Source organism: Physeter macrocephalus, chromosome 2, assembly GCF_002837175.3.
Source record: "Physeter macrocephalus isolate SW-GA chromosome 2, ASM283717v5, whole genome shotgun sequence".
NCBI lineage: Eukaryota > Metazoa > Chordata > Mammalia > Artiodactyla > Physeteridae > Physeter > Physeter macrocephalus.
The window spans coordinates 101,563,021-101,581,724 of NC_041215.1; the positions used below are offsets into that span (position 1 = coordinate 101,563,021).

At 37.0% G+C, this 18,704-nt stretch overlaps 2 protein-coding genes across 5 annotated transcripts in view; one reads left to right on the top strand and one right to left on the bottom strand.

Moving 5' to 3' along the window:
• The window catches only part of BOLL (boule homolog, RNA binding protein), a 68,520-nt gene extending 52,642 nt beyond the window's left edge, over window positions 1–15,878 (bottom strand). Inside the window, exons 1-6 of the mRNA XM_024124643.1 lie at window positions 15,746–15,878; window positions 11,358–11,501; window positions 8,721–8,812; window positions 6,583–6,637; window positions 5,259–5,334; window positions 1,346–1,473 (exon numbers count right to left, since the gene is read on the bottom strand). Coding sequence (XP_023980411.1) covers window positions 1,346–1,473; window positions 5,259–5,334; window positions 6,583–6,637; window positions 8,721–8,812; window positions 11,358–11,501; window positions 15,746–15,766 — 516 coding nt within the window. The 5' untranslated portion in view covers window positions 15,767–15,878. The remainder of the gene's footprint in view (window positions 1–1,345; window positions 1,474–5,258; window positions 5,335–6,582; window positions 6,638–8,720; window positions 8,813–11,357; window positions 11,502–15,745) is intronic.
• Window positions 1–18,704, top strand: part of MARS2 (methionyl-tRNA synthetase 2, mitochondrial) — a 129,925-nt gene that overhangs the window by 79,049 nt on the left and 32,172 nt on the right. The window lies entirely within an intron of this gene.

Genomic DNA, 18,704 nt, shown 5'->3' on the forward strand with positions numbered 1-18,704 from the left:
TGGCTGTATCAATTTACATTCCCACCAACAGTGCAAGAGGGTTCCCTTTTCTCCACACCCTCTCCAGCATTTGTTGTTTGTAGATCTTCTGATGATGCCTATTCTAACTGGTGTGGGGTAATACCTCATTGTAGTTTTGATTTGCATTTCTCTAATAATTAGTGATGTTGAGCAGCTTTCATGTGCTTCTTGGCCATCTGTATGTCTTTTTTGGAGAAATGTCTATTTAGGTCTTCTGCCCATTTTTGTTCAGAATAAAAACAAAATAAAACTCCACACATGATTCTCTGAACTTGTGGAATATGACCATAGAATGTACCCCAAGAAAGCTCCAAACAGATTAAAGAGTTAAGTATAAAGTAAAATGAAATCATGGAATAACTGGCAGAAAGTAAATCTGAGTAGTTATCAGATCCCTAGTAGGGCAAAATTTTAAGTGATGAAGTAAAATGAAAAAATCAATTGATTCAGTTATAAAACTTTTAAACTCAGAAAGAATGAAAAAGATTAAATAATACCATATAAAATTTATATATAAAATGATGAAGTTTTGATTCTACATTAAGTCATGCAAACTGATTAGAATAAAAAATAGGACCTCGATGGTTAAATTTAAAAAAATCACAAGCAATTTACAAAGAGTACATGCAATATCAAAACTGCATTGAAAATACTTCATCTTACTAAATTTTTTTATTGACGTATAGTTGATTTACAATGTTGTGTTAGTTTCAGGTGTACAGCAAAGTGATTCAGTTATGCATATATATATAACTGTTTTTTCTGAATCTTTTCCCTTATAGGTTATTACAAAATATTGAGTATAGTTTCCTCATTGTAGTCTTGATTGTAGAAAAAACTTACAATGTCCATCAATAGGGGAATATACACTCATACAATGGAATATTATAAAAAATTTAAATAAATGAACTAGATATGCCAGGATCAACATGGTTTAATCTCAAAAACATAATGTTGACTAGGAAAACCAGATTATTTATATAGTGTTTAAAAACCACCTAAAGCAATACTATGTATCTATTGTTTAAGGATATCTACATTTGTAGTAAAAACATAAAAAATGGACAGAAAAGATACTCTGGTTAACCTCTTAGGAGGAAAAGAGGGTAAGATAATTGGGGCAAGGAGACTTTACTTGAATTTGTCATATTTTATTCCCCCTATTAAAAGAACTTAAGTAAATATGGTAAAATGTTAACCTCTATTAAATTTGAGTGGTAGCTACATGGCTGTTATTATTTGTAATTGTCTGTGGTTGAAATATTTCAGAAATAAAAAATTTAATAGTAATAGATGGAAAACCTTCTAAAATGAAATTACTTACAGGCCAAGGTGGTGGGACAGAAGCTACCTCTGGAGTATGAAAATAAGCAACACCATTATGATAAGTGTAAGGATATCCAGTTGAAGTTGTTAGATACATTGTTCCAGCTGCTGGCATTATACTGGAACCTAAAACAAAGTGTAAATAGTAATAATTGAAATGTTCAGTTTAACATTTAAAAATGTAATTTCTGAACAATGGAAAATGTTTATCTTAACACATATATATAGCTACAGTAAAAATTAAATGTTATAAGTTCTTTAAAAAATTCCATATGTTAAAGTATCTTTGAAATATATATTTTCAAACTCACTACCTTAGAGCTTCTGTTAGCTTAAGGTAAATGAAAGAAAAAGAAACAAATTTAATAAGGAATACTAAAAATTCACCAATTTAGATTTTAATACTAGTATAATGAAACACAAAACTTAACAATTGAGATTATTATCAGCAAAGTCATTATTTTTACCAATATAAATTACACATAATTTAGAGTTTCCTGAAGACTATAGACACTGTAGTGAAGTTCCTAAGATCTTAGTAAGACTGTTTATTTGTAAAAGGCCAAAGAAGATGGAGGCAGTGAAATTAGACAAAATTCTACTTTCCTCAAGACGCTTGTTCCACCTTACAAATTCTTTGGATCTACTATCAGCAAGCACTCACTCATGCTATGACTATATTTTATTCTCTAGTCTCCCTTTGCTACAACTGCTGCTATTACAAACATGACCACAGACCTTTATGTTGCTAATTTTGGGTCCTCATCTCTTTTCCTAGGTGAAAGTTATATATACTCCTCCCCCCAAAATTAAAAAAAAATTCTTTTTTGCCAGGAGGAGACTTTAAAAATTTTATATGCCAAGTTAGATTTAAGTACTTGACCAACAGGTTATATAAATTACTGAACTGGCAATCCTCGTTCCACTATACTAGTTCTTCTCAAAATTTAAAATTCATTATAATAACCTAAACAGCTTATTAAAATACAAATTCCAGGTCTTTCAAGAGATTTTGATTCAGGAGGCCTGGGATAGGGCCTGAGGAACTGCATTTTGACAGATTCCAAGTGAACTGTTGGTGGCTGCAAACCACACTGTAAGCAGCACTGGCCTGCCACTCTAAATAGCACTACTACTTCTCAGCTTTTATATTTTCACCACATTTCATCTAGTATTGTTATAGCATATTTTAGTGGTTCTTAATCCAATGCTTTTGAGAATCTGATAAAAGCCACAGACCCTTTTCTCAAAAATACATATATTCAAACAAAATTTTGCACGCAATTCAGAAGGTCCATGGATTTCCCTCCAAAGATCATCAAGGAACCATAGGTTTATCTGTTAAATAAATAAATTTTGAGTGATTACTATTACAAGGCATTGAAATAGGCCCTAGTGATACAGCCAAAAAGAAAAGAGAAAAAAATTGGGCATGCCATGACCTCTATCTTCATAGAAGTTAGGTTCTGGTAAGGAAGATAGTCATTAGCTAATTACACAATTAATTAAATACAATTTTGATAAAAACATGAAGAGGTAGTATAGGGTACAATGGTGAACATTTCAAATATATATATATGTATATATGTAGCATCTGTGAGGAAACGACATTTGTTTTGGGCTGAGCTTTAAAGAATGAATGGGATGGCAAAGATCATTCTAGGTAAAGAAAATAGTATATCATGAATATGGTTATGTTCTGAAACTGAGGGAAGGCTAGATGGCTAAAGCATGGAAATAAAAGAGAAGGACAGCTCGAAATAAGCAGAGAATAACATGATAAGATGTGCACTTCTGAAAGATCACTCTGGCTGCCTTGTGTGTGATAGGTTGGAAGGTAGCATGATTGGATTCAGAGAGACCAGTTAGGAGGCTTTTCTAGAAATTAAGGCAAGCAAAGTGGGTAGCTGGGTCTAAAATATTGGTAATGGAGATGGAAAAGAAGTGATAGATTTGAAAAAAAATGAGATAAGAATCCCCTATATTTTGTAAATATATCTTTAATACTTATTCTTACTTTGTAGAAAAGTAAAAATAGCTTTGGAGTCAAACTGTCCTGGATTTGAAGGCTAATGCTACCATTTGGTTAAGTTATTTAACCCCATACTTCTCAAATTTGGGCCTAGCTTGGTTACATCAGGAAATATGAAAAGGCACACGCTGAACACGGTGATCTTCTTACAGAATCAGTCTTATTCAAACAATTATTTTTAGGAAACATTTTAATAAACAATACAGTGTTATAGAACAGAATCCAAATTGCGCATGAAGTTTTACATAAACCATGAGACTTTAAAGAAAGTTTAAAGAAAATTAAAGAATTTAAAGAAAATTTATAATTCTGGTATGGTGCCATTGGGTTAAGACCCACAGCATGACCAGATTAACTCTCCTCTACATTTAAGATTATTTCAGCAGAAATGTTTCTAAAACAATGACTTTACCTTTATAAGCTGAATTTTCTATTTACAAAAATAGAATAATACCTCACAGATTGCTGTAAAGATTAAATGAAATAAATGAAAACCCATAACATTGACCCTTGCGCTGAATAGTTCTTAAATAACTATTCATCTGTTTGAAAGCATTCAGCATAGTGCTGGTTTATGTTCTATTTTTAGCAACTTGTGGGTCATAATATGAACATTACTAGTTGTTCCTACTGATAGTGATAATGGGTTAAAGAACTGTTATTACATGTTATAACTTAACTCTTGCAGCTAACAATAGTAGTCTGAAAATATTCAGCATTCTGCCTTATTTACTGCATTCCATTTTGGAGTATCAACTTACTAAGGACACTTCAGTTATCTTCTAAATTAACAAATACTAAGTCAAAATTAAACTTGATTATCTGTTAACTTCTAAGTCAAAAACAGAACAGTCCAAATGAGCACAATCTATTAATTTGTTAACAGATGTACAATATCCACCTAATGTTTTAAACATCCCAGTAGACACTAGGACACAGCTAAGGAAGAATAAAAAATTGAGTTACAAATTTTATGCAAAGTTTCTCCTTCTAGCCAAAAATTCTGTTGGAGATTTTAATAAATATTATAGGTAGGGCTTCCCTGGTGGCGCAGTGGTTGAGAATCCCCTTGCCGATGCAGGGAACATGGGTTCGTGCCCCGGTCCAGGAAGATCCCACATACCGCGGAGCGGCTGGGCCCGTGAGCCATGGCCGCTGAGCCTGTGAGCCATGGCCGCTGAGCCTGTGCGTCCGGAGCCTGTGCTCCGCAACGGGAGAGGCCACAACAGTGAGAGGCCCGTGTACCACACACACACAAAAAATAAATAAAAATAAATAAATATTATAGGTAAAAGTTAACTGTAAAGATGTCTAACTTAATAAATGGGAAGAGTAAGGAAAAAAAGACTAGAGTCGAAAGCATTACCAAAATTTGAGGAAGGCATCTAACTTAGCCAATTCCTAAAGCTTTAGGGATTGTTTCCTCTGTTAATTATCATACATGTGGTTGGGTTACAGTACATACCATACAACCAGAGTTTCTGATATTTGTTCTATATTTTCACTTTCTGTAATTTTACTCTAATTTTAAATTACTTTGTTAATTAGAAAATTTTCTAAATAGTAATTAACTACTTTTAATTTCTTTTGTAATTTTAAACTATATTTTTATCATAAAAGATTTTTCCTTTAAAGATGTATAACTATATGGAATATAGTTAAACATCATTATTTATATAAATTTTGCCTAGCCCCCCCCCCCGCAAACTAATATATTTTAATTTGTGGTAAGAAATATTCATTTGACCACCAACTTCACTAAATTTTCTTTATTAAATGAAAGAAAGCTGATATTTTAATGAAGTTCTATTAAAAGTCTAATATTTCAAAAAAGAACCATGCAAAAATACTGAAAAATATATTAGTTCTCAATACATACGAGGGATCCCTACTTGTTGTTTTCTTATTGCTGGACCAATGTTCAGTTTCTTATCCTTGTAATTAAGTTTTTCAGCCTAAAATAAGAAAAAATAAATTATTTTATTATCATTCGTTGAAAGCGGCAAGGCATAGTGGAAAGGGCAAAGTCTTTGGATTTAAATAGATCTGGGTGTGAATCTTGGTTCCAGTGCTCTGACCCTAATTCCTCATCTGGCGATTTACTAGTTATTAGTGTATGTGAGCAGAGAGGTGAAAAATTTGAGTCGCCTTACACATGTGGTCCCAGCTAAGATCAAATAGGGTGACACTTTTCTTTTTCCATCTTTTATACTGTAAACAATTGTCCTTTTCATGTTCTATTTAGTGTCATGTTTTTCACATTTTTGTGCCTTATGTTGGTATTTTTGCTATTTAAAATGGCCCTCAAGTGTAGTGCTGAAGTGCTTGCTAGTGTTCCTAAGTGCAAAAAGACTGTCAAGTGCCTTAATGGAGAAAATATGTGCTAGCTGGGTTTAATTCAGGCATGAGTTATAGTGCTGTTGGCCACGAGTTCAGTGTTAATGAATCAAAAATATAAATTAAATATAATATCTTTAAACAGAAGCACACATAAGACAAAGTTACGTATTGATTGGCTGATGAACATATTGTGAGCAGAAGCTTGTGGGAACCTAGCCCTGTATTCTTCTAGGTACAGCACTTCAATATTTGCTAATTCAGTGTTCGTGGTGATTTTATAGAACACACCACTACAGATAATGAGAATCGACTACATATGACTTAAATACAATTTAAATAAAATTTTTTCCTAAAAAATTTAAATGTTACAGTTGCCAAATTTAAAGTTATTATATATTGAACTGCAGGCTATAGATTTTTTCTATGAATGCTCTTAGTCTATACAAAGTTTTTCAGAGGAGGGAAATAATCTCAGATAACCTCACTCTAGGAATCTACATTTGTAGTGTTTTTTAGGAATTCAAAGTGCTATTAACACTTCAGGAAAGATACATCCTTAAATTCTTAGTTTAAGCAAATAAAGTGAAAAATTATATTACAACTTCGCAACCATACTTACATAATTATTTGGAATTTGTTTTTCTGCAGATAAAGTTTCTCTTTAATTTTTTTTTAATTCATTTTTTTGGAGACCAATGTCAATCTTAAGAAGCAAAGAAGACAAAATTTTTTTTTTTTTTTTTTTTTTAGCAATCAATCAATCATTGTACTGGAACCCTACTATTATTAAATTAATACCTTAAAGGATTAGTTTCAAAGAAAGAAGTTCTAAAAATTAAGTTAAATACACCGAAATATCTTACCTCTTGTAAAATTTTTTGTGCATCTTCTTGTGTTTCGAAAGTGACAAAGCCATACCTAAATAAATACATTAATTATTATCTTAGAATATTACACTGGAATTCACTGGAATTATATTAAGATTAAATTTTTTTTTTTTTTTTTTTTTTTTTAAGAATGGGCCATTGTGGAGGACTTCTCTGGCAGTCCAGCAGTTAAGCCTCTGCACTCCCAATGCAGGGGGCATGGGTTCGATCCCTGGTCGGGGAACATCCCACATGCCTCAGGCGCAGCCAAATAAAGAAAAAAAACAAAAAAGAAAGAATGGGCCATGGTAGGAGTGAACATTTTTCCTTGGTGCACCAGTATGCAAAACTTAGGAGAATCATTCACAGCTTAACACTGTCACCTCCTCTTAAAGGGAGGGGCCTAAAAGAAAAAAAAAAAACCCCGGGGATCTTGAAACAGTTTCAGACCTGAGCTGTAAGTAAGGCAGGAAAGCATGAGAGATTTGTATTCTGGTTTACAAATTGGGATGCAATAAATTTCAGTCCAGAGCAGTAATCTCCTTTTAAAATGATAGAAGTTTGGTTTAAATAGAAATCAAAGTAGAAAAAAACCTTTAAAAATTTAAAAGTTTCAACATAATAAAATTTTTTATGTTGGTAAATGAGTATACAAACATATTATTTACTATTATCAGCATATATAAGCTGATAATGCAACTATTAGTATATTTCCCAAATAAAATCAATTAAAAATACGTACAACCCAGACTTTATATATGCTTTTTCATATATACTTGTTACCTTCAGAGTATAAATCATATGATCAAGACACAAATACACAATGTATGCCATGTCCAAAAAGCCAAAATAGGTAGAAAAAAGGAATGAAAGAAATAAAAAGTATATCCCCCCAAAATGTAATCTCTATTTGGATAACTTAAGGAAACTCTTCTGAGTAGTGCTAAACTATTATTTTCCTCAATTCATAATTACTATTATATAATTATGTATTGTGTAATTAGTAAACATTTACTGTTTCTTCAATTCATAATTACCGTATTATATATGAATTTTCTTTTTCAACAAAGGAATTTCTTTTTTTCTATTTGCCCAGACATTAAACAACGGCTAAAGAAATATTTTTACGCTATTATTAGTTTTGTTTTTGGTAGAACACATATACCACCCAGTGGAAAAAGCATAAAATACAGTCTACATTTCTATGTGTGTTTTTCAATGATTAAAAAATGTATATTACAAATTCTATTAAGCCAAATAAAAGAGGTACAATCTCACTTCATCCTAGTATTGATTGTCAGTCTCAGGAAATATCTCATTTGTTTAAAAATAACCTCTGCAGGATCTCATCTCTTCCAATGTGTCCACCTGTCATACTTACATGTAGTTTCCCACTAATATAATTTTCCTTCCACCTTAATGGTCCCTTCTTTTATGCCTATAAGTATGTATATATTGCCTTTTTTTTCAAGAAAACAAACATAATCCTTCATCGATTTCTTTAATTTTGCAGTCAAACTTCTTAAGCGAGTACCCTATGCAAACTACCTTTTTCTTCTCTGGTATTTGGCTTTTGAATATACCAATCCACTGAAACAGTTCTAAGGGCACTAGACAGTTCTAGACAAATCCTACTGCTTTTTTCCCTTAATTTTCATTCTCCTTGATTTGGCAATTAAAAATTATTCTCATTAAGAGTTATATTTCTCAGATTAGTCCCCTAATTAGTCTTTGAGGCACAACCTATGGACATTCTTTTGTGTCTGCCTTTTTCAAGTAAAGTTCTCTCTAGTCTAAAGCAGGTATACAATTCCAAAAATATCAGATTCCTTTAGCTTCTGGTTCCTTGGCTACTGGACAACAGCTACTCGACATTAAGTGCTTATTACCTAACAATGAATGGTCCCTCAGCCTTTGCAAGAATAACTTTCCAAGAAATTAAGGAATATTATAGTGTCACCATTCCTCCAAAATACACAAACACACACACACACTGAAATCAAAAGTTAGGAGGAAAGAAGAAGGCATGAAACTCTCTTTTAAAAAATGGAACCAAAGTAAATTAGTATACAAAACCTAGTAATCCAATAAAAATACAATTGTCAATTCCATGTACTATCTATAGTGATACTAACCCTTTGGACACTCCAGCTCTGTCACTTACAATCTTCACTTCTTTTACAGACCCATACTGGGAAAAAAATTTTCTTAAATCATTTTCATTTGTCTAATGGTATAAAAAGAAAACACACAAAAACCATTTTAATTGATAAAAGATGAAACAACGCCTATGCTTGGTTTGGAGACACAAAAGGTAACATAAATAACAATATGGATGTAAGAATGCCTCTCATCATAAAAACAGTGCATGAAACCACTAGGTTATTAAAATCAATATAAATACTTTGCTTTATGCAGAGTTGTTAATACTATGTCGTTAAAATATTACACTGCAATAAAATATTTTAAGCTGAATTTTTAAAAAACTACAAAGAAAGCTCACTATTTAAAGGAATTCTTGTTCTCTAGTTAGCCAGTTTTTAATAAAATTGTACTAGGCATGGTTATAACTATACTAAGGGCATACTACTATTGGTTCTTGTGGTTCAGAGAGGCCCACAGTCATAGCAGTGGAACTAGGTTATGCTGGCCTATACCAGTCACTCTATTTTAATCAGCAGAGTCCCAGGAAAAGTAAGGTCTTAGGAAGGAAATGTATTTCCAAAAGTACCTGAACTCAATTTGTGATAACAACAGAGGCTACAAGATTTAAAGTTTTTAGATGCTTTATCTGTACTCAATATACATGTCAGCTAAATACAGACATTATGATGATATGCAAAAAAATTGAGTCATAATTATACTATCATGTACAAGATGCCTACAAAGATGGTTTGGCATATCTGGTTTTAATTGAAATAGTCTCATAATAGACCCATATCACCTTTCTCTAGAGTATTCACACTAAATTCATTGCAATTTCATTTTCTGGTTCAGCTATAAGTGTTTGCCCCCAAGAGGAACTTTAAATATCCATAGAAAAAATTTTTCTTCATATATCTAGGAAAAGACATGCCTAACAGCAGAGCAATATTTCTTGAGTTCCACTGCTACCTCACTACTTACTGGTTTTTAGTTGGTAACCTAAAGCCTGCTAAACTGGATGATGACAAATACTGAGTTAATCTGAGAATAACTGACTGCCTCATTTCAATAAACACAAAATGGAATCAACGTCAGAATAAGGTTTCTATTAGAGACTTGAAAACAAATTAATTCAAACTATTCTCTAATAGAAAAATCACTAGCTCAATTTTGCAGCTCTATTTCTTTGCTGAAAAGTAAGGAGACAGAAAGTCAAGATGATTAAATATTAAAAGGGATGGGCTGTAGGGTTCTAAAAAGAAGAATTTTAAAAAGTTTGAGACTGCTTGCTACTATGGTAAACTATTTCCTTGCTGGAAATTAACTATGGTTTTGCGAAAGGTATAAGTATGAGGGAGAGAACCCTAGCAGTTATGTTAAAGCTATGACTGTATTGTAACAATGGCCCCCAAGGTTCATATTGTAGTTGATTGGCTTCAATAAAAACCTACACTAACCTAGCCATATAAATTATTACATTTATTGATTATTTATTTAAAAATATACTAAGCTAATATAATATAAATTCTGGACAAGAATATTCAACTTGAATATTTATGGTCAGCTATTAATATTTTCTACAGAAACAGAAAATTTTTTTAAAATAAGCATTTCATAAGAAATTATTTTCCTTAATTTATTTTTAGTGAACCAATCACATACTTGCTTAAGACTCACAGTTTTGACAAATACATTAAGAGTAACATTTATCTTGAGCAGGAAAAAAGTAATTCCATACAAATTGTGAGAGACTGATCATTGGAAGATAGTGAGTATTAAATGTCAAATATCATACCCTAATTGCACAAGTTTTTTTTTTTTATTAAGACAACTCTCCCTGAAACTTCCAGTATGTAATATGGAAGCTTGGAAATCCTTCGATATATCCACTTGGAAGTAAGAGTGTTCCTAAATTATCCATGCTTGCCTTTCCTGTAGGTGTTTTAACTACCACCTCCCACATGGGGGTGCTGCAAAACATCTCACAAAACTATGCCTCTCTGAAAGAGTGAAATGGCTGATTACATTATTTAAACATATTACTGTTAAAATGCTTTATTCTGACTAGGACACAGGCCTTTTTTAGTGATCAAATTCTAATTTAGGTGATAGAAAGCAACCTGCAAAAGATAGAAGTCTAGGAAGTTATTCAGGAGCCTAAGATGAAAGTTGGGATAAAGAAACAGGATTCCATAAAACTGCTGTGTTTTTGTTTTCTTTTTCCTTAATTGAGTCTTCTTTTGAAAATTATAATCACTCATTATTTGGGCTATTAGAGTATTATGTAAAAAAGTATAATAGTGTGGTATGGTGAAATAAAGCATGTGGAGATATGAGTCAGAAAAACAGAATTCTAGTTTTCACTTTGTCACTAAGTAGCTAGGAGCCTATAGATATGTCAGTGAGCCTCAATTTCCTTGTATGTGAAATTGGACAATTATATATACTCTATTTAACCTACATTGTTGTTGAAAAGATTCTTTATATTAAGACAATTTGAAACCTACTAATCATTATGCAAATAGCAAATATGTTATTATTTTTAAAGTTGCAGGAAGAAACAATTTCTGAGAAATAAAACACTTCTAATACAAAGAATACACTATGTTGCATGCATAATTAGATACCTTAAAGTCGATTCCTCCTACAAAGATGCGATTAGGGATCACTGTTCCATATCTTGGGGCACTCCTTGGGTTATTCAAAGGCACAGGTGACACAAGATTAGGGGATGGAGATACTGAATCTGTTTGCATCTGATTTGATGTTTGCTGTAAAATAAAATTCTTTTAAACTCTTAGTACTGGGTATAAGTTTTGATGCAGGATGAAAGCATATATCCTTCAAAAAGATAAGTCATTGACAAAATATAGTATTTCAGACTTTAATTTTATGCTAATATTATGAAGATTATAATTAGAGCTAATAACTTTTGGGGGCAACAAAAATATAAGAAATGTAGATTTCATTCCTCTACAGAGACAATCTTAAATCTTAAATATATTATTTAAACATACATATGTTAGTTATTATTAACTGTACTATTTAAATATTATAAGCATTAAGGAGGAATATTAAACTTAAAAAGAAGTTTGAAAAAGAGAAGAGTAACCCTGGACAGCTAGGAGCTGGCCTGGCACAACCAACTAGGCCCTGGTGTTGTTAGGAGTTGGCCGGGAACTCACAGCTAGGCTGTGGTGTTCTCTTGTTAACAGAACACCAACATCGGGCAAGGCTCCTCTGTGACTGTGATGGATGAAGATAAAAACAAGATCACTCCATAATCATATCTGTACATTGACAAAAACAAAAGCACTGCCCAAACCACAAGAATGACCAAATCGTCCTTCTATCCTGCCTGATAAGACCGCTCCTTCTTTATCAATCACAGCTTTAGCTTCAATCTATTTTTCTTGTCTCCTAGGTAAGAATTAACATACCCAATCATAGAATTACTCCCACTTCCTGACAACACATATTTCAGAGTAAAGCCTTCATTAAACCCTCTCTAAAAAGTGCTTAATATAAGCTTAAATCCTATAATAAGTTCTTCTAACACCTTCTTGCTCAGAGGCCGCATGGTGTATGTTCTTCTTTGTTGTTAATTCAGAAGATCCAACTTTAATAAACTGCAGGTGTATTTGTGGTGGTCTTTGGCTAAAGGGTATTGACAAGTAAACAGACTCCGACACAAGTTCACGGTTTTTCAACTCTAAAGTCAAATTTTAAAAATGCACTTGGCAATTGGAAAAGTGGACCGATTTAGTAAAAAAAAACAAAAAAAAAACTGTATACCTATAACTCATAGGTATAAATTTTTATACTAAAATTTTTTATACTAATTTTTTCTTTATGCTAAAGAATTGAGCTCATATTCATATGTTCACAATTCTAAGTCGGGGACCTAATTTAGATTTTAATAAATATATATTAACATATACACATTCGCACAATGGCAAGACAGTAGACTCTTAAGGTACATCTGAAAAAAAACAAGGCTTGAGAATAGAATTTTAAAGAGAAACCAGTTTAAGAACTTGCTAATTATTCTCCTTCTGGAAACACGAAACAGACTTTTGAGACCCTAAATGAGTGCTTCAAAAAGCCTGGAGTTGATGATTTAAATTCTCTGAGAAACAAATTCATGAAAATGAATTTCCAACTTAGATAATGGAGTTGTTCTTTTTCACATTTGCTCTCCTTTCACTTCATTGGCCAATAAAACCATAATCCCTAAATTAATGTCTGCAAGATGTACAGAGAAATGACTAGGCCAGTAGTGATTATGGGGCTATAGGCTGGACCTTATGGGCTCTATTCTCCATCTAGTCTTAAGGGGGAAAAACACTTCCTAGTAAGGGAGTTCATAAAAACATCTCTTAAACCACAGAGTCATCATATTTAATGATTGCTATGTTGTAGTTGCCAATTAAAGAAACTGGGAATCCTAATAGCATCCTCCCTGGGCATCTGGACGTTATTTGTAACTTCAGTCACTTTACTTGTAAGACATAGTGCCCAGACTGGATGATTCTGGGATGCTTAGTTTTACTTTTCAACTGTGGATTTGTATTGCTAGAGATAATAGAACAGCTCTGGTAGATACAATCTTTTCTCTCTGCCTGGTTACAGAATGCAGTCATTTCCTATTTGCAAAGTTAAAAAAAAAATCAATCTTCATGAAATTTTCTTCTTAAAAACAAAATGAATTCAATGGATGAACTCTTTTGTTCGAAATTTGTTTAAATAAAAGTCAACTCCATTAGTTTTCATTAAGAGAGGAATGGGACTTGCCTGGTGGCGCAGGGGTTGGGAGTCCGCCTGCTGATGCAGGGGACACGGGTTCGAGCCCTGGGCTGGGAAGATCCCACATGCCGTGGAGCAGCTAAGCCCATGTGCCACAACTACTGAGCCTGCGCTCTAGAGCCCACGTGCCACAACTACTGAAGCCCACGCGCCTAGAGCCTGTGCTCCACAAGAGAATCCACTGCAGTGAGAAGCCTGAGCACCACAACGAAGAGTAGCCCCCGCTCGTCTCAACTAGAGAAAGCCCGAGGGCAGCAATGAAGACCCAACGCAGCCAAAAAAAAAAAATAAAAAATAAAAAAAAAAAGCTCCATTAAAAAAAAAAAGAGAGGAATGACATGAATGGAAGAGAACAGAGTGCTTTATTTCCAATCTTGAGAAATCAGTTAAATGATACCGAGGAAGGAAAAACACGAACTTTTTAACGTATCACTCACTTCATTCTTCATTTTCTAAGACTCCTGTTCTATTGTGGGTTCCAACTGTTTTATTTTTCTCCTTACCACTTACCAACATGTAGTACCATGTAATTTATTATGTTTGTTGTCTCTTTCCACTATAATGTAACGTTCAAGAAGGAAGAGGGTTGCGCTTCCCTGGTGGCGCAGTGGTTGCGCGTCCGCCTGCCGATGCAGGGGAACCGGGTTCGCGCCCCGGTCTGGGAGGATCCCACATGCCGCGGAGCGGCTGGGCCCGTGAGCCATGGCCGCTGAGCCTGCGCGTCCGGAGCCTGTGCTCCACAACGGCCCGCATACCACAAAAAAAAAAAAAAAAAAAAAAAAGAAGGAAGAGGGTTTTGCCTGTTCACTGCAGCATCTAAAGTAGGGACCATATATAGCACGTGTTCAATAAATATTTGTTGAACGAATGAATAAATGAGTAATTTCTTCCTCCTCATGATATGCCAACCCTTAGGTTGTGGGCTGAAGACTACAACATGAATAATAGCCTAGAAAATATTTTAATCTTGGTAGTAACACGGCTCCGGTAGAGTGATCTTTAAGTTCCTCAGAGAAGGTTACCGATTCACTGAGTTAATTAAGAAAGCGTCAAATTCTGCTGGCAATAATTTTGCAAACGTATGAAAAGCACTTAGAGTGGTGCTGTTTTGGGGTTAGAAGTAAGGGTCCTTAGTAAAACTTATAGTACTAGTTTATTTAAAATTTCCTCCAAAGTAATGTGCCCCCACTGCCTCCTCCCCTCTAAAATTAACCTCGAAATCTATCATCTATTTGGCCAACAAAGACAACAGGAAAAGGGCGGGCTAACCGTCGCAGTTACGGCCTCCATGCGCCTTCCCCTCCGAAGCCAGCAAGCTGATGCGCTGGGGGAAATGGCCGAGGCGACTTCCTTGGGTTCTCTCGGGTCATCGTGAACTTGATCACTGCATCGAGAATCCACCCCCTCCCCACCAAAGTGCGGGAGGGAAAAGAAAGCTAGCCAGCGAGAAATTTTGCCCTGTAAACCCGCCAGCAGCAGTGGCGGGAACCCTCAACGGTACCGACCCCGACGCCTGCCTAGTGTGCAGCCTGCCCTGCGAGCCCCGCGTGGCGCTCGCTGATTGGCTGCCGGCGGGCGCCGGGCGGGGTGCGGCGGCACGTTGCCGCAGCCCCTCGGGCCTAAGCGGTCTGCCGCCCCTCCCCCGCCCAGCCCTGTCTGGCTTGGGCGCGCACCTGGTGCTAGAGGTTCCGGTCCGACCTGGGCACAGGTCCCCGCTCCCCAGCCCCGCCCCTGCCCCCCCGCCAGGTCTCTCGGACCTTCTGGTCCCAGCTGACCAGTCGAGGAGAGGAGGCGTCAGCCGCCGGGGCAACGCCTCAGGGGGGCGGCTGGGCGGAGTCCGGTGCGAGTGAACGTCAAAGACGCAGCGAGCCTAATTTCGGCGGGAAAGCTGTTTCTCTAGGCTGGACCCACCCTGGTGCACAGGGCCCAGTCACTCACCGCCTCCCGGTCGCTGCCGAGGTCTCCCAGCCCGTCTACACCCCATTCAGGCCCGGTGGCCGCACCTTCCCGACCCCACGACACAACCCAACGGGGCCTGCAGGCGGGCCGCTCTTCGCGGCAGTCGATGGGGCTCCCTGACCACGTTACTTCCCGACAAAATCGCAGGCTCTAGATTCGCCCTTCCAGCCCCTCACAGACGGAGTTCACATTGCTCCTTCTCCCCACTACCCCGGGGCCCAGGGCTCTGGGCCTTGACCGCCGTACTTACCGCCACGGACTCGGTCTCCATCTTCCACTCTGTTCTTCAAAAGCCAGGGGGAAAGGAACAGAAACCTAAAGTTTGAAAGCACTTTCACACCCAGGAAGCAACAGCACGTTTCCCGACGGAGACTCTCTACCCCTGAGAGCGACAGCGTTGGTGGCAGTTGCAGGGCCGCAGACTCGAACCCGGGGCCTGAACCTGCCACCCGGGCGGGTGCGGAGGGGCAGGCGGCGTCGCCTAGGGCGGCGGACGGCGGTGCGGGTAGGCGCCGCAACCCGGGGAGGGGCGCGGGCGGGCGGGCGGGTTTCGGCGGTGGCCCGTGGTCGCCGAGCTGGGCCGTCTCAGGGGCAGAGCGTACAGCAGGTCGGGGCGGGCGTGAGGTGTGCGGAGCGAGGGCTCCCTTCTGGAGCCACTCTCGCCTGTTGTCGGACGGCTGGGGAGGAGAGAGCGAACGGTTATGCAGAGTTCCATGCACCGCACGCCTTTCACGCCTTTCCTTCTCCTCCCCTCTGGAGAAAAGTTGGCCTCTGGGACTGGTGGGTTTCAAGAGGTGGAGGTGACCTTAGGCTTTACTAAGGTGCAAGAAGCCGGTTGAGGGGCGACTTCGGAAGGCTGGTGCGGGGCGAGGAGGCCAGTTTGCAGAGTCAAAGTCTGACCCCCGGGGGCCTGACGCGCCAAACTCGGAGACTCCGGAGAAGCCGCGGACGCCGCGCCGCGCCGCACCGCACCTGTTGTCGCCGTCACTCATCCCAGACGAGCGGGCGGGGCGGCGCGGGAGGCTTGTCCGGGGGCCGCCGCGCTGCCCCGTCCGGGCTCCGGCGCCCGCCCCAGGCCCGCGCCCGCTGAGCACCGCCCGGCCGCCGCACAGCCTGGGGAGCCGGCCCGCGACAGAGCCACCCGGGATCTCCTTTGGAAGAGGACTGCTTCGTAAAATATATTGCCAGAAGGTAGCTGCGATTTATGTACATATCTCGCCGATATCACATATTTTATGTATATAAAATATATAACCAAGTTCTAAATAATTACAACTAGGTTAACTTCTGTAATAGTGATGATGATTATGGCTACCATTTATCAAGGCCTCACTTTGGTGCCAGGCACAGTGCTTTACAATCAGTATCATTTAATCATTTCATTTTTACAGCAACCCTTCAAATAGATGCTCCTGTTATCTTCATATTACAGGTGAGCAAATGGAGATTTGGAGGTTAAGTAATTTGGTCAAGGTCTAAAGCTATAGATGTAACCCGGGTGTCTCTCTGACAGCAGGTCATGATCTTAACCATTTTGACATATATTTTTAAAGAATTAACAGCAACGACTGTTAAAAGTTATCTCAGTAATAACTTTCGTACTCTCTATTATAAAAGTTTGGTTTTTTTACTTTCAAGATAAATAGTTAAAAATTATTATTACTTAATTTTTAATCTGTTCAAACATTAGCTCTTCATATTATTTACCCCAATTAAATGGGAAACGTAATTATTTTCATTGAATACAGTTCAGCTAAAGCATCCTAAAAGTCATTATACGTTTGTGCATACAATTTAAGCTCAATTTCTCAGGTTTTAGTTTCTTTGGAAACAGAGACTACAAACTTATTAAAACTAAAACTCATATTCCAGAGCAGAATAATTTTGCTGTTCAATACCATTAGAACTGATCTTTGGGCATTTTTTTCCAGTAGTAATGATGAGTTTAAGTAGATATTACTGACATCTCTTTTGTCCAAGTCTTTTTTAACTAAAAACACTTATTTTTGAACACTGTATTCACCATACTAGGTGTTCAGTCTGTGACACACAATTTAATCAACACAATTTAGGGAACACTGACTGTATTTCAAGACCCGTGTTGGGTGCTAGGGGGCTATACTGTATTTGCAGTATGGTAATTCTCTGTTCTGCTTCTAAGTCTTTTAATCCTTAAAGCAAAACGTTTTTTTATCTTAAAACTTGCATAAAACATGTAAAATTATACAATTCAACTTAGTACACGTTTATAGAGTTACTATTATGTTCAGTACATAATACTATATGCAGTGAGAGATAAGAAGATGAACAAGATCAAACCTCTGACCTTGACGTGTTTTTAATCTAGAAAGAGAGAAAAGACTAATTACTCAAAATAATTACATCTAAATTGCTTATAATAAATAGGATACATACAAAATAGGGTAAGTGGTACGTGAACTTTTATCAAAGGCCTGTGGGAGTACAGAGAACAGCATTGTGGAGCACAGTGTCCAGGGCTGGGTAAGGGTACCGTCAAAGCTGAAATGCTGATGTGAATGGGAAGGTGAGAAAAGAAATTGACCCTCCTCTGTCATGAACCCAGCAGTGGGCAAAGCACATTCTTTTTTTTTTTTTCTTAATTTTAAAATTTTATTTTATTTTTTATACGGCAGGTTCTTATTTGTCATCAGTTTTATACACGTCAGCGTATACATGTCAATCCCAATCGCCCAATTCATCACACCACCACCACCACCCCACTGCTTTCCCCGCTTGGTGTCCATACGTTTGTTCTCTACATCTGTGTCTCAATTTCTGCCCTGCAAACTGGTTCATCTGTACCATTTTTCTAGGTTCCACATATATGCGTTAATATATGATATTTGTTTTTCTCTTTCTGACTTACTTCACTCTGTATGACAGTCTCTAGATCCATCCATGTCTCTACAAATGACCCAATTTTATTCCTTTTTATGGCTAAGTAACATTCCATTGCATATATTTATTTTTAGTTTTTTAAGGAACCTCCATACTGGTCTCCATAGTGGCTGTATCAATTTACATTCCCACCAACAGTGCAATAGGGTTCCATTTTCTCCACACCCTCTTCAGCATTTGTTTGTAGATTTTCTGATGGTGCCCATTCTAACTGGTGTGAGGTGATACCTCATTGTAGTTTTGATTTGCATTTCTCTAATAATTAGTGATGTTGAGCAGCTTTTCATGTG